The 13282-nt window shown below is 36.7% G+C and overlaps 1 protein-coding gene across 6 annotated transcripts in view; it reads left to right on the top strand.

The window, feature by feature from the left end:
- The window catches only part of TUT7 (terminal uridylyl transferase 7), a 65602-nt gene extending 55492 nt beyond the window's left edge, over window positions 1–10110 (top strand). For 5 of the 6 annotated variants that reach the window (XM_055272069.2, XM_055272072.2, XM_055272074.2 and 2 more), the window contains one exon: window positions 9112–10110. In XM_055272069.2, the coding sequence (XP_055128044.1) occupies window positions 9112–9179 (68 nt within the window). In that variant the 3' untranslated portion in view covers window positions 9180–10110. The remainder of the gene's footprint in view (window positions 1–9111) is intronic. The other variant, XM_055272073.2, reaches the window with a different exon arrangement.
- Window positions 10111–13282: the final 3172 nt, after the last annotated feature.

Below are 13282 nucleotides of genomic sequence, written 5' to 3' on the forward strand. Positions count from 1 at the left end.
GTACTGTTTTTGTTGTTTTTTTTCTCCCTCTGAGTGAAATGAGAGACTATTGTAGGGTTTTGAGCCAAGGAGTGATATTATCTGAATCCTGTTTTAAAAGGTTCATTATGGCTGCTGTGTGGAAGCAGGGTAGCTACTTAGAAACCAAGCCACCTCAGCCTCCCGATTTGTAGAGATGTGGTCTCACTATGTTGCCCAGACTGGTCTTGAACACCTGGCCTCATGTGATCCTCCCACCTTGGCCTCCCAAAATACTAAAATGATAGATATAAGCCGCCACACCTGGCCATAAGCTTCAGCCTTGAGCAGATACTTTCTGAACACTTTATATAGGGGAAAAAAAACTAATTCTTGCGTAGCCAAGGTGTTCATTTTGCCGAGAATAACGTAGCATAGTGTTTACAATTACGTGGGTGTAATTTCTAGCTTTGTGATCCTGAGAGACTGCCTTATCCTCCATATGCCTCTGTTTTCTCATGTGTAAAAGGGGGGTAATAATAATACCTGACAGGGATGTTGAGAAATCCATGTAAAAGTACTTAGAACAGTGCCTGCATATAGTGAGAGCAGAGAAAAGGAGAAAAGGTTCGTGGTGGTGATTGCATTGATGTTATTCCTTCAGGGTATCACCAAGTCTTCCAGTGCCAGCATTGTTCAATTGAGAGAGAAATATAGATGCTAGGCATATACCTAGAAATGGCATTGACAATAAGTTACGATTTCTGTAATTATCTTCTGAGTAAAAAACCTACATATTTATAAATCTTTTGAGCAACTGGAAAAAAAGTATTAACTTAAATTTACTACAGGAAAAATGTATTGCAATAATTATGTTACTTTATACCAGAAAAAAGAAGACGTTTATAGGTGGTTAAAATCTATCCTATCCAATAAATTAGACTCTTCCAAATAAGTATATGTCAGATGATATAGCTGTCTAGTTTATCTGTGATATACGTATCCAAATTATCTATGTTGTTATAAATGTGAACTGTATCTCACCTGTAAGTGGTATTAATTTCCCCACAGCTCTTCCTTTCTATAGTACTAAGTATGTCTTTGGCCCACTTGTAGTTTCTCAAGAAAGCATGTTGATACAGACAGCCCCTACTCTCATATATGGTGTATTGACCTTAGGCAAGAGATGTGGTTTCTCTGAGCTCCAGATGTGTCATCTATAAAATTGGTGTTAACATCGTTTTTCTCATAGGGTGCTAAGAAGATTAAAGTACTGCCCAGAGTAGGCACTCAGTCAAGTTCTCTTTCCTCTCCTGATACCTACCCCCATCCTTTCCTCTGGTTGCATATAGTTTACTCCCAAAGGAGATCATAGTAGATAGAAATTCCCATGAATGTCCTTGCTCTTCGTTGTTACCTCCCTCCCCCTCTACCCCCTGCACACAATGCCTTAGATATTCAGTAGGTTTTATTGATTAGAGGTGAACTTATTTGGAAGGAATAAAAAGACAAAGCAGGAGAATGGTCAAGAACATGAGTTTTAGAGTGAGACACTTGAGTTTGAAATCCAGCCCAACCATTTACTAGTTGTGTGACCTCTGTCAAGTTATGCAACCTCTCTGTGCCTCGGTTTCCTTTTTGGCAAATTGGTGCTAACACCTCACAGGACTATTGTAAGGATTAAGTTCATGTAGATAAAGCACTTAACACAGCATCCAACACATCTCATCACTCAATAAATTATCACTGCCCTTTGTTACTGTGGTTAACAAACACTTGTTGTAATTTATCTCTTCTAACGTATAGGACAAACAAATAATGGAAATTTTTAACAAAAGGATGTAGAGATATGGTACCACAGTGATAAACTGATTTTTATGCTTAAGTTGATGACTCTGGTTTATGTATGACAATTTATTCAGTATGAGAATCTCAGAAAACTAATTTTTTTTCTATTCCTTAATCTTCCTACCCTTTTTTTGGTAAAGAAAATTACCAAAAAAAAAACAAAAACAAAAACAAAACTACCTCTATTTATTTATTCCATTTTAATCTCATGGCTTGAAATCTGAAAAATTGGAGTTGCTGTTAAGAGATTGGTGGATGTCTTTTTGCCCTCATGGTGATGTATTCTTTTACAGCTTTTATCATTGACCAGAATTTTAAAGCCTGCTTATTTTAAAAAACGTAAACCAGTGTTCTTTATGATAATAAGCTTAAAATAATAGAAATACTTTTTAAAATAGTATGGGGAGAGCTCATTGTCAGTGAATATAGATCATTCTTGTTGATACCCTTCTTTGAATATTCTAGTGTATTAATATACCATTGTTTATTTAATCATGTCTTATTAATGGACTGGCTGTTTTCACATATTTGATATATCAAGTGTCTTCACAACTTGTGCTTGCATATCCTTTCCCAAAATATTCAAAGTCCATATATTTCCTTGTACTTAAAGTTGATACCTAAATCTTTCATTGTAGTTGCAAAGCATGTAATTTCTTGGGGGAGGGGGCTGTAAATACTGACATTTTAAAATAAAACTTTTAAATCAGCCTTAAATGTATCAAATGAAGTATAAATATTATTGCTTTTTCATACCCACCATCATTTATATACAGCTCAGCTCTTCTTTAACAGGCAAAAATTATATATCATTTCCCTTTCCTCCTTGAATTCCTTTGTTGTACTTCTACAGAATTTCAGCATAAGATGATATATTTTGTTTGTTTGTTTGAACTTCTCCCTGAGATGGTGTATTTTTATTACACATATTTTCAAATATTTTATTGAGTAGCTTATCATGCTTATCTGCAACAAAAATGACAGGGGCGACATGCTAGACCCTATTTTCTATAAATTGAATTTTTAAGCTTTTTATTAAATCTCAAAGGATGAAAATATCTTCTATATTGAGTTTTCACAATTATTAGAATATATGATTGATCAAAACAAATGTTACAAATTTTAATTAAAAATTACTTTTTTTTTATACCTAATGCTAAATGACGAGTTAATGGGTACAGCACGCCAACATGGCACATGTATACATATGTAACAAACCTGCACGTTATGCACATGTACCCTAAAACTTAAAATATAATAATAAAACAAATATTAAAAAAATAATAATTACTTTTTATGTTTACTTACAACAACTTTTATTTAATAAGAAAGATGAGATTTTTTCCCTATACATTCATGTATCTTTGGGTCGATATTATTTACTGCATGAATGAAACTGTTCCTTTTCTATCCCTAATTTTTTTGTTTTTATAGTTGATAAAAATGGAAAAACCCCAATATTCTTTATGATAGCAAATTAAAAATAATAGAAATACTTTGAGTTTGGGAATAGAAGATATATTACAATAGTGCCACTCAATTATTTTGATTCCTTCTTAATTACATGACCAAAAATCACAGTGATGTATCATCAAAAATTATTTGTAATGATCATCCACTATCAATGTAATTTTATGAAAGCTAAAAATTTGGATTTTTATTAGAGGCGTTTACATTCACCACAGATACCAGCATTTTGTTTGCTTTTCCTCTTCTCTGGGTTTTTTTTTGCCTCATGGCAATACACCACAGTAAGATTTGACTGGTTAGGAGATATGCCTTTCTTTCGTAAAGTAGGTGAATAATTGTGAAAGGGGAGTTAGAAAGGACAGGTGGAGTGATTCCTGAAAACCAGCCTAAGCCTTGACCACAAAGGCATTCAACAGGCATATAATTTTTAAGAAAGAGTACATACGGAAGTTGAAGAGCTGGAAATTGACTCTCTTAAAACTATCCTTGTGGCCAGGCGCTGTGGCTCACGCCTGTAATCCTAGCACTTTGAGACACCGAGACGGGTGGATCACCTGAGGTTGGGAGTTCCAAGACCAGCCTGGCCAACATGGTGAAACCCCGTCTCTACTAAAAATACAAATTTAGTCAGGTGTACTGGTGTGCACCTATAATCCCAGCTGCTCAGGAGGCTGAAGGCAGGAGAATCACTTGAACCTGGGAGGTGGAGGCTGCAGTGAACCAAGATCAAGCCACATGCCCTGTCAGGTAGGCTCAGGAACACATGGACCCAGGTTGGAAGAGCACCATTTATATAAAACACTCTAATGAATAGTCACATATTTGTCTAGTTATTTCATCAGGATACATTCCCGCTCATAAGAATGATAGGTTTAAAAGTATGCACATTTTGACAGTGATGCCAGTATTCCCAAATTGTGATTGTTGACAATCCCGGAGAGTCAGTGACATTGTTTCCCATACCCTGACTTCATTGGGATAGTCTTTTTTTCATTTTATACCTGCTTGAATTCCTATTATTACCATTGAACTTTACCATTTTTTTTTACATGATTTCGTCTGTCTTTCTTTGTACTTTTGTATTGGAGTATTCTTGACAGGGTCTCACTGTCACCCAGGCTGGAGTGCAGTGGCTCAATTATAGCTTACTACAGCCTTGAACTCTCAAGCGATCCTCCCATCTCAGTCTCCCGAGTAGCTGGGACTATAAGCGAATGACACCACACTCAGCTGATTTTTAAAATTTTTTTGTAGAGACAGGGTCTCGCCATGTTGCCCAGGCTCGTCTTGAACTCTTGGGCAGATGATCCTCCTCAGTTTCCAGAAGTGCTGGGATTACAGGCATGAGCCACTCTACCCAGCCCAGTTTATTCTTTTAACCTCACTTATATGTGTTTGCCATACAGATGAATGTTTGTTTTAATAGTGTGATCTAGTGAACTTTTGCATGGTTTCTTATCATGCTTACCAAATTTTATAAATGCCATATTATTCCTCTATATTATATAAAAATTCATTCATGTGTTATTTCTAGTATTTTTGTTTTTTTACACGCAAATATTTTATATTCAAGTATAGTGAAGATTTTTCTGATATAGTAGATCACATGTTTAAATGCTACAGTAGTAAAACTACTAGTACTATACTTACCAAAGGGTTTAACATTTTGGGAAAAACAGAAACAGGGACAAGTAGCAGTATAACAATAACTAACTTACCATCTAGAGAATTGGCATTGTTTTTCAATTTTTTTTTTTTCTTTTAGAAGGTTTCACTCTGTCACCCAGGTAGGAGTGCAGTGGCACAATCATAGCTCACTGCAACCTCGAACTCCTGGGCTCAAGAAATCCTCCCACCTCAGCCTCCCAAGTAGCTCACAGGCATGAGCCACCTGTGCCTGGCTCAATCTTTTTTTTTTTTTTTTTTTTTTTTAAATAAAAGACCTGTCACTGAGGTAGTGGAAGTGCCTTGGGTACCATCACCAACATCATTTCCTCTGTCATGTCCCTCTCAGCCCTAGAAACATCCATTATTATGAGGTTAAGTCTCCAAGTTTCCTTTTTTTTTTTTTTTGAGACAAAGTCTCCCTCTGTCACCCAGGCTGGAGTGTAGTGGTGTGATCTCTGCTCACTGCAACCTTCACCTCCTAGGTTCCAGTGATTCTTCTGCCTCAGCCTCCCAAGTAGCTGGGATTACAGGTGTGAGCCACTGCGCCCAGCCCCTTCTGGTTCATTTTTTGTACTCTTCCATATGTATTCCTTAACATATGTTTCTCCTTCGTGAACTTTTAAATTTAAATGGCATATCATGGCATATAATAAGAATGTCCTACAAACCGGGGATGGTGGCACGAGCATGCAGTCTCAGCCACTGAGGAGGCTGAGGCAGGCGGATGGCTTGAGCCCGGGAGATCTGACACTGTAGTATGCAATGATAGCACCTGTGAATAGTCACTGCACTGCACTCCAGACTGGGCAACAAACTAGACCTCATCTATTTTAAAATTTTTATATGTTGCTGTTTTTAGATTTGGGTTTTTTTCTTTACAGTATTCCACCCTGTGAATACAAAATATTCTATGTATTTATTACCCAGTTTTAGGTTGTATTCAATATTCTGCTGTTATTAACAGTGCTATAGTGAACATCCTTGTGGAAGTCCCCTTGAGCATGTATGAGAGATTCTTTAGGGTTTGTGTGTCTACAAGTCAAATCGTTAGGTCATAGCTATGTGCATTTTAGTTAGATTATATCAGATTACCCTTGTATTGGCTGAAATAATTAGAACTCCCACCAGCAGTGTGTGGGTCATTTCTATGTATCCTTCCAAATACTTGATTTTTTTTTTTTCAGAATTTTCATTTTTGCAAGTCTGATGGATGAAAACTACTTTGGTGTTGTTCTCATGTGTATTTGTATGACTCTGGTGATGTAAGGGGCCCTTTTACTTTTTTTTTTTTTTTTTTTTTTTTGAGATGGAGTTTCACTCTTGTTGCCCAGGCTGGAGTGCAATGGCACAATCTCGGCTCACCACAACGTCTGCCTCCTGGATTCAAGCGATTCTCCTGCCTCCTATCTCCCGAGTAGCTGGGATTACAAGCACATACCATGACACCCGGCTAATTTTTGTGTTTTTAGTAGAGACAGGGTTTCACCATGTTGGCCAGGCTGGCCTTGAACTCCTGACCTCAAGTGGTCCGCCCACCTCAGCCTCCCAAAATGCTGGGATTACAGGCCCTTTTTACATGTTTATTGGCCATTTGGAGTTCCTCTTCTGTGAATTGTCTGTCCAAATCATTTGCCCATTTTCCCATTGAATTATTTCCCTATTAATTTTTAAAGGTTCTTCATTTATTCTGAATACCGCTCTTTTATTATTTTATAAATTTCAAGTGTCTACCTGCAGTATATCTTGTTTCAGCTTTTTGTGTGTATTGCCATTCCAAAGTTTTTAATTTTGAGATAAATTATTAGTTTTCCATAATTAGTTTTCATCATCATTTGGTTCATAATTTAGGGTCATCTTTAAGAAATTCTTCTCTAACCTGAGGTCATAAAGATATCCATCTCTATTTTCTTCTAACAGCTTTAAAACTTTGTTTCTTCTATTTAGACCTTTAATTCATCCAGAGTTTATATGTGTATAAAGTATGAGGTAGTGATCCTCAGATTTTCCTCACTTTTTCCTCTAGTGAAAAGCCTAATCTCTTTTTTTTCTTTTTTGAGATGGAGTCTCGCTCTGTCGCCCAGGCTGGAGTGCAATGGCATGATCTTGGCTTACTGCAACCTCCACTCCTGGGTTCAAGCAATTCTCCTGCCTCAGCCTCCTGAGTAGCTGGGACTACTAGTACGCCGCTGCCATACCCAGCTAATTTTTTTTTTTTTTTTTTTTTTTTGTATTTTAGTAGAGACAAGGTTTCCCGTGTTGCCCAGGCTGGTCTCGAACTCCTGAGCTCAGGCAGTCTGCCCGCCTTGGCCTCCCAAAGTGCTGGGATTACAGGCATGAGCCACCGCCTGGCTGAAAAGCCGAATCTCCATACTTTGTGCAGTTCACAATATGGAAGATGGGTGCCTGCAGACTAGTAGACACTTTGTGGCATAAATAATACAGTGGTAGAACAATAGAGTACTTTGTTTCTTCCTGACTGAAATTTCTTACTGAATTCCCTGGCTGATATTTTTCATTGTGAGTTGCTTATCTAGATGTCCTGCTTTGAAAACTATGTGTTTAGGGAATGTTTTTATTTGCATACTTACTATGTTTGCTATGGAAAATTTAGAAAGTAATGTTAAGTAAAATGAAGAAAATAAAAACCATCTATACTCCCTCCATTCTAGCATTAACTACTACTTAGGTTTTGGGGATAAAGTTTTCCTGTCTTTTTACATTAATATAATAATAGTTAACATTTATTAAGCATTTTCTAGTACCAAGTACTATTCCAATTGCTTTACATGTATTCATCTAATCTTCACAATAACTTCAAGGGGGCAGGTATTATTGTCCTCATTTTACAGATAAAGAAAATGAGGCACCAAATACATGATTGGTGGGGTATATTTTAGTTTTTTGAAAATGCTATTTATATAGTTTTATACCTTGTTTTTTCATATTATTATCCTTCTGTGTATACCTAATATTCTATTATGTACATAGTTCCTCATATGCTTGGTCATATCATAAGTTTTGGATTTTAAGTTCTTTGCATTGTTAAATTATAAGGTTTTTATGAATATTTATTTAGCAGAATTTCTACCCACCTCCTTCTGATCTTCTTCCTTCTAATAATTTGGCAACCAAAAATTGATAGTTTTAATTTGCATTTCATTGATTGCCCTTGATATTGAATTTTTTCATATACTTATGCCATTTTTTTTTTCTATTTTATATATTACCTTTTCATTACCTAGTTATCTATTGGTGTTCATTCTTTTCTGTGGTGACTTACAAGTTCATTAAGTATGGTAGTGTGCTTAGGAAACTCTTACCCTACCCCAGGATTACCTAAATACTCAATATTTCTTATGCTCTAACTTTCTTATAGTTACATTTAATTCTGTAGTTCACTTGGAAATGGGTAGAGAAGAAGGATATGGTGTGAGGAGGGAAACTACCTCCCTTCTTCCCTTCCAAAATTACTTATTTGACATAATACAGTTATTGAATAATTCATACTTTCCCCCATTGGTTTGAAATGCAAACTTCATTATGTATTACTTTGTTACATATAATCACTTAAGAATTTCTCAGGTCTCTTCAGTTTTTTCGTTGATCTATTTGTTCAGACTCCAGAACAAAATTTAGTAACTATTCTGTGGTATTGGTTTTAATCAGTAATCCTCATTTGTGTCCTCCACCTGTAAATATAATAAATTTCCTTTTTTCCTTTTATATCAATAAGTTATTGCTACAATGATTACCATCCACAGCTTCGTATCTGCAGAGTAATGATCTAAGATATTTATTTCTGGCCGGATAATTCTTTGCAATCTATTTTGTTTGGTTGCAAATGAAGATACTGAATTATACAAGGCAGAATCTTAAGTTTGTCTGGTGCTCTGTACCAACATGGAAATAGTGAATATGTAAATGTATTAAAATGAGATCACTCTAGGAACCTGTCTGCATTCAGAAAAAGTTTTGACTAAGCTTATATTTAATTGATCATGTGCATATATACTTTTCAATATCTAGTCTTATTACTTGATTCAAAACAAGTGACCAATTCTAGTATGAAGCTTTTGTGACTAATTAATAAGAAGTAATTTTATGGCTTTTGTCATAAAGTGAGGCTTGTTTCATTTATATTGGGTTTTGTTTCTTCCCCTCCTCTAGGTAGCCTTTCCAGTAAATATATGACTCAGGGAAAAGCCTCAGCGAAGAGGACCCAGCAGGAATCATGAGGGAAGGAAAATGCAGCACTCTAAATGGCCACTCAGGCATTCCTATTCACTCGGAAAATTAGGTTCATTTCACAGGACACAGCAGTGTAGATCAGGCTTCAACTTAACATTTAAGGGAAATGTCAGATTTTTTTTTTAATTTAATGAAATTGTTAATGAGGAAAAATTTTTAATATAGTCTTATCTACCACACATCCCCATAGATTTAAGGATTTTAATAGAAAGTCATGATGTATGTATTTAAGCCAGGTTAAAAGAAAAAATGTAACTATGAACCGGTATTCAGTGAATACAGATTCATGGTTTTTAATTCTTTCAAAGCACATTAAAAATGGTGTGCTGATAAACCCCAAGTAAATTAACCCTTTTTCCGTATAAATCCATTTTTTGTTTTGAAGAGGGGAAATTATATTTATTGTTGTTTACTGAATCCTGGTGTGAACACATATCAAATATGTATTAACTGCTACTGCTGTACTTCCGATTTACGGACATCATTTTATTGCTATTTGTAGACATGATAACATGAACATGAGTACCTATTTATGTGGGCCTTCAGGGGATGGGCAGTGCCACTCAGGTCTCTGGAGTTTCCCTAAGTAAATTGACATATAACTACTATGCTTATAAAAATGAAGTAAGGAAAACAAGTAGTCCTGTTTGCCACTAAAAACATTTTCAAAGGAAAAATAAAATGAAAGTACTTTTTACTTTTTATGATACTCAGAAATTAGGATGAAGAACTTTTAAAATTCCTGAAGATCAAAGAGGTTATCTCTGCCAGTCACAAGTGTGGCTGGTGTCATTCTGGGTCTGACTGGAGCCCTCCTGGACTGTTTAATTTCAAAAGCCCTGCAGACATAGTACCTGGTCAGAACTATGCCTCGGTTTATTTATCATTTTGAAATAAAATCAAAATTTCAACCTGTAATTTTATCTACATTATTTTCTAGTGAAAGATTCCTAAATTTCCTGGAAAAAAAAAAAAAACATCAAGGAGTGAGGACATTGGGAATGACAGTAAGAAGAGTTTAACAAAAAAGAAGAAAGGACAAATACATTCCCCTAAAATAGTGTACACAGACTTCCCTTTGACTTGTGCCCTTGCAATCATTGGTGTGTTAACATCCAGTGTGTTCCAGGCTCTGGGAACGTATACATTTGTTATTATAAAAGGCACAGATGGGGGTGGGGGGGCGGGGAATTTGTAGACAGGGAGGCTCGGGGGTGCTTGCTGGATGAACATTCTGGATGTTTGAGGACTCAGAATACGCACATCCCTGTGCCCTTCTTTTTTAAAAAATTATTTGAAGACAGTCTAGCTAAAGACAAATCATATCAAAATTAAAGACTTCAGAATTTGGAGGCCATGGTAGAAAGAATTAGTGATCATTTCCTACTCATTTTGAACGCAAACTAATCAATGACGCAACCTGGGCTGATGCTGCTCTACGTGACCGTCCTCAGCTGCCCCCCTTCTGGTTTCTTCTCTTTAACTCATGCATGAAAGTCGACTAGGCTTACAATGCTTGTCACACTTTTCTTTGAAAAGCCCATTGATTCTGTTCTGTTGTTTTCTAGCATTATAGCAGAAGACAAGTCTAAGACCAGTCTAATTTTTGTTCTCTTGTAGGTTTTGTTTTTCTGCCTGGGTGCTTCTGTTTTTTAATTTTATCCCTGTAATTCAGAAAGAAAATTACCTCAATATAGAAATACATCTATCCAGTGACTTTTCATGCTAGGAAAACTTCAAGTTTAATCTCTACATGACTGGCTTAATTTTTACTGTCATTCTGGTGCTTCCTGTTTCTAATACGGATTTTCTCATTGCACTTCTAATTTTTTGGAATTTACCTCACTGACCTTCCTTTGCCTCTCATTTCTTTAGTTTACTTATATTCTCTTCCTTTTCATAGGAGCCATGTTTTCTTGTATCCCTTTAAGGATATTAAAAGTTTCCTACATTTTAATCTGATCCTTATGGTAGCTTCTGCCCAAAGTACTAGGTCTTTTGTTTGATTTTCAATACCTCACACTGGATCCATGGGACAATGAGCAGTATTTGCCAGCAGGCCTGGATAATGGATTGCCCTGATTCTTTACTTGGATGTGGTCACAGCCCCATCTTGCTGCCTCAGCTGGGATGCCAAAACGTCTGCTCTTTGCTAAGTCCATTGGCCTAGCTATCTTTCAAGTGCAGCCGGCTTATCTGTCTTAAGCTGTACAAATGCCCCACTACCAAGGTTCTCCTTGCCACCTTCTCTCAGGAACAAAAATATGAAATCTCTTTTGTATAGCAGTGGTCCAGTGGCCCCAATCTATGATGTTTAAAACTCTTGCTCGGCTGGATGCAGTGGCTCACCCCTGTAATCCCAGCACTTCGGGAGGCCGAGGCGGGCAGATCACTTGAGGTCAGGAGTTCGAGACCAGCCTGGCCAACATGGCAAAACCCCGTCTCTACTAAATATACAAAAATTAGCCGGACTTGGTAATGGGCGTCTGTAATCCCAGCTACTCGGGAGGCTGAGGCAGGAGAATCACTTGAACCCAGGAGGCAGAGGTTGCAGTGAGCCAAGATTGCACCACTGCACTCCAGCCTCAGCGACAGAGCAAGACTCCATCTCAAAAAACAACAAGAACAAAACTCTTGCCCAATGTGCAGTATCAGCAGTGTGCAAAAATGTTTTTAAATGTTCTTAGATAACTTCAGTGTATTTTTCTTCTTGAAATATGTTTGACAAATGGCTTCTACTTTTTTTTTAATCTTTCCTGAGTGGAAAAGATCCTGGATAGATACATCAATAGAGTTCAGTGTTACAAGCAAAAATATACACACACACGTTGAAAACAGTATTTAACAAACCCCTGTAAAACTGTAAAGCCCTCGGTAGTTTTTTCTTTGGAAGCAGGCATATTTGGACAGCAGCAGTCACGAACTATATAGACTTTCCACTGAATGGAACTCTAGACTTAGACAAGGTCTGGCCCACCTCGTTTTCCAACTGTGTGGCAGTCCCCTAATCTCAGGCAGTTCAGTTTCCATTCCTATAAAATGGAAACCATTCTTGGCTTTCCACACAGTTGTGATAATCAAGTGAGGTCTTACCAGGAAAACACTTTTTTAAATGTCTAGAACTATGAAACTAATACCTGAAGTGCGGGGTGAAACAGTTCCCTATTGTAAGTTCTGTCACATATTAGCGGAAATCTAAAAGTGGTTACAGCTTGTAACTCTTTTGACACTTCCCACACCCACCTCATTTTGACACCACTGGACAGCTGCTGCTCTGAGATAAGCTCACATACTACTTAAATAATCGTGAAAATTATTTATTCTAACGTAACATTATTTCAGGGACTTGTGCCAGTTTCCAGTGATATTAGAAACTAACAAGTAGATTATGTGACTTAATGCTTATGTGCAAAACAACTAACCAAGTTAAAAACTGAATAGCGGGATTTTCTTGTTTGTTTGTTTTTGTTAAATAGTGGGTATTAAATAGAGGAAAGAAGTCTGTTAAACATACACAGGATCCTGAATCAGAAAATTGAGGACTAGATGTTTTCAATAGTGTCTTAATGCTGTCTACTAAAATCCTTGAGTTTCAGCATCTGTAAAACTGCCATGCCAGTGCTTCTGCCCTACTCAGTTCAAAGTTTTGAGGCTAGTATGAGATAATATAATATGCTCATGGAGTTTTCTGAATCTTGTAAAGTGCTGCACAACTGTGTAATATGTCAATAACTGAAAGAAAATGACACAGCATCTTTTATTTTTATTAAATTTTAATTTTAGGGCTGTTTTAGGTTCACAGCAAAGTTAAGCAGAAAAACAGAGCTGCATATATCCCTTGTTTCCACAAGTGCCCCACTGTCACTCTGCACCACAGTGGTACACTTGTTACAATCTTAAACCTACATGGACACATCATTAGCTCTCAGTGCCCATAGTTTACCTTAGGGTTCACTCTTGGTGGTGTACATTGTGTGGGTTTTGACAAACGCATAATGATATCTATCCACCATTATAGTAGTTTCACAATACATGGCATCTTTAAATACTCATTAACAATTACCATTTGTGTGAGGCTGTATGCCTTGCA

The sequence above is a fragment of the Symphalangus syndactylus genome, chromosome 3 (genome assembly GCF_028878055.3).
Source record: "Symphalangus syndactylus isolate Jambi chromosome 3, NHGRI_mSymSyn1-v2.1_pri, whole genome shotgun sequence".
Classification (NCBI taxonomy): Eukaryota; Metazoa; Chordata; class Mammalia; order Primates; family Hylobatidae; genus Symphalangus; species Symphalangus syndactylus.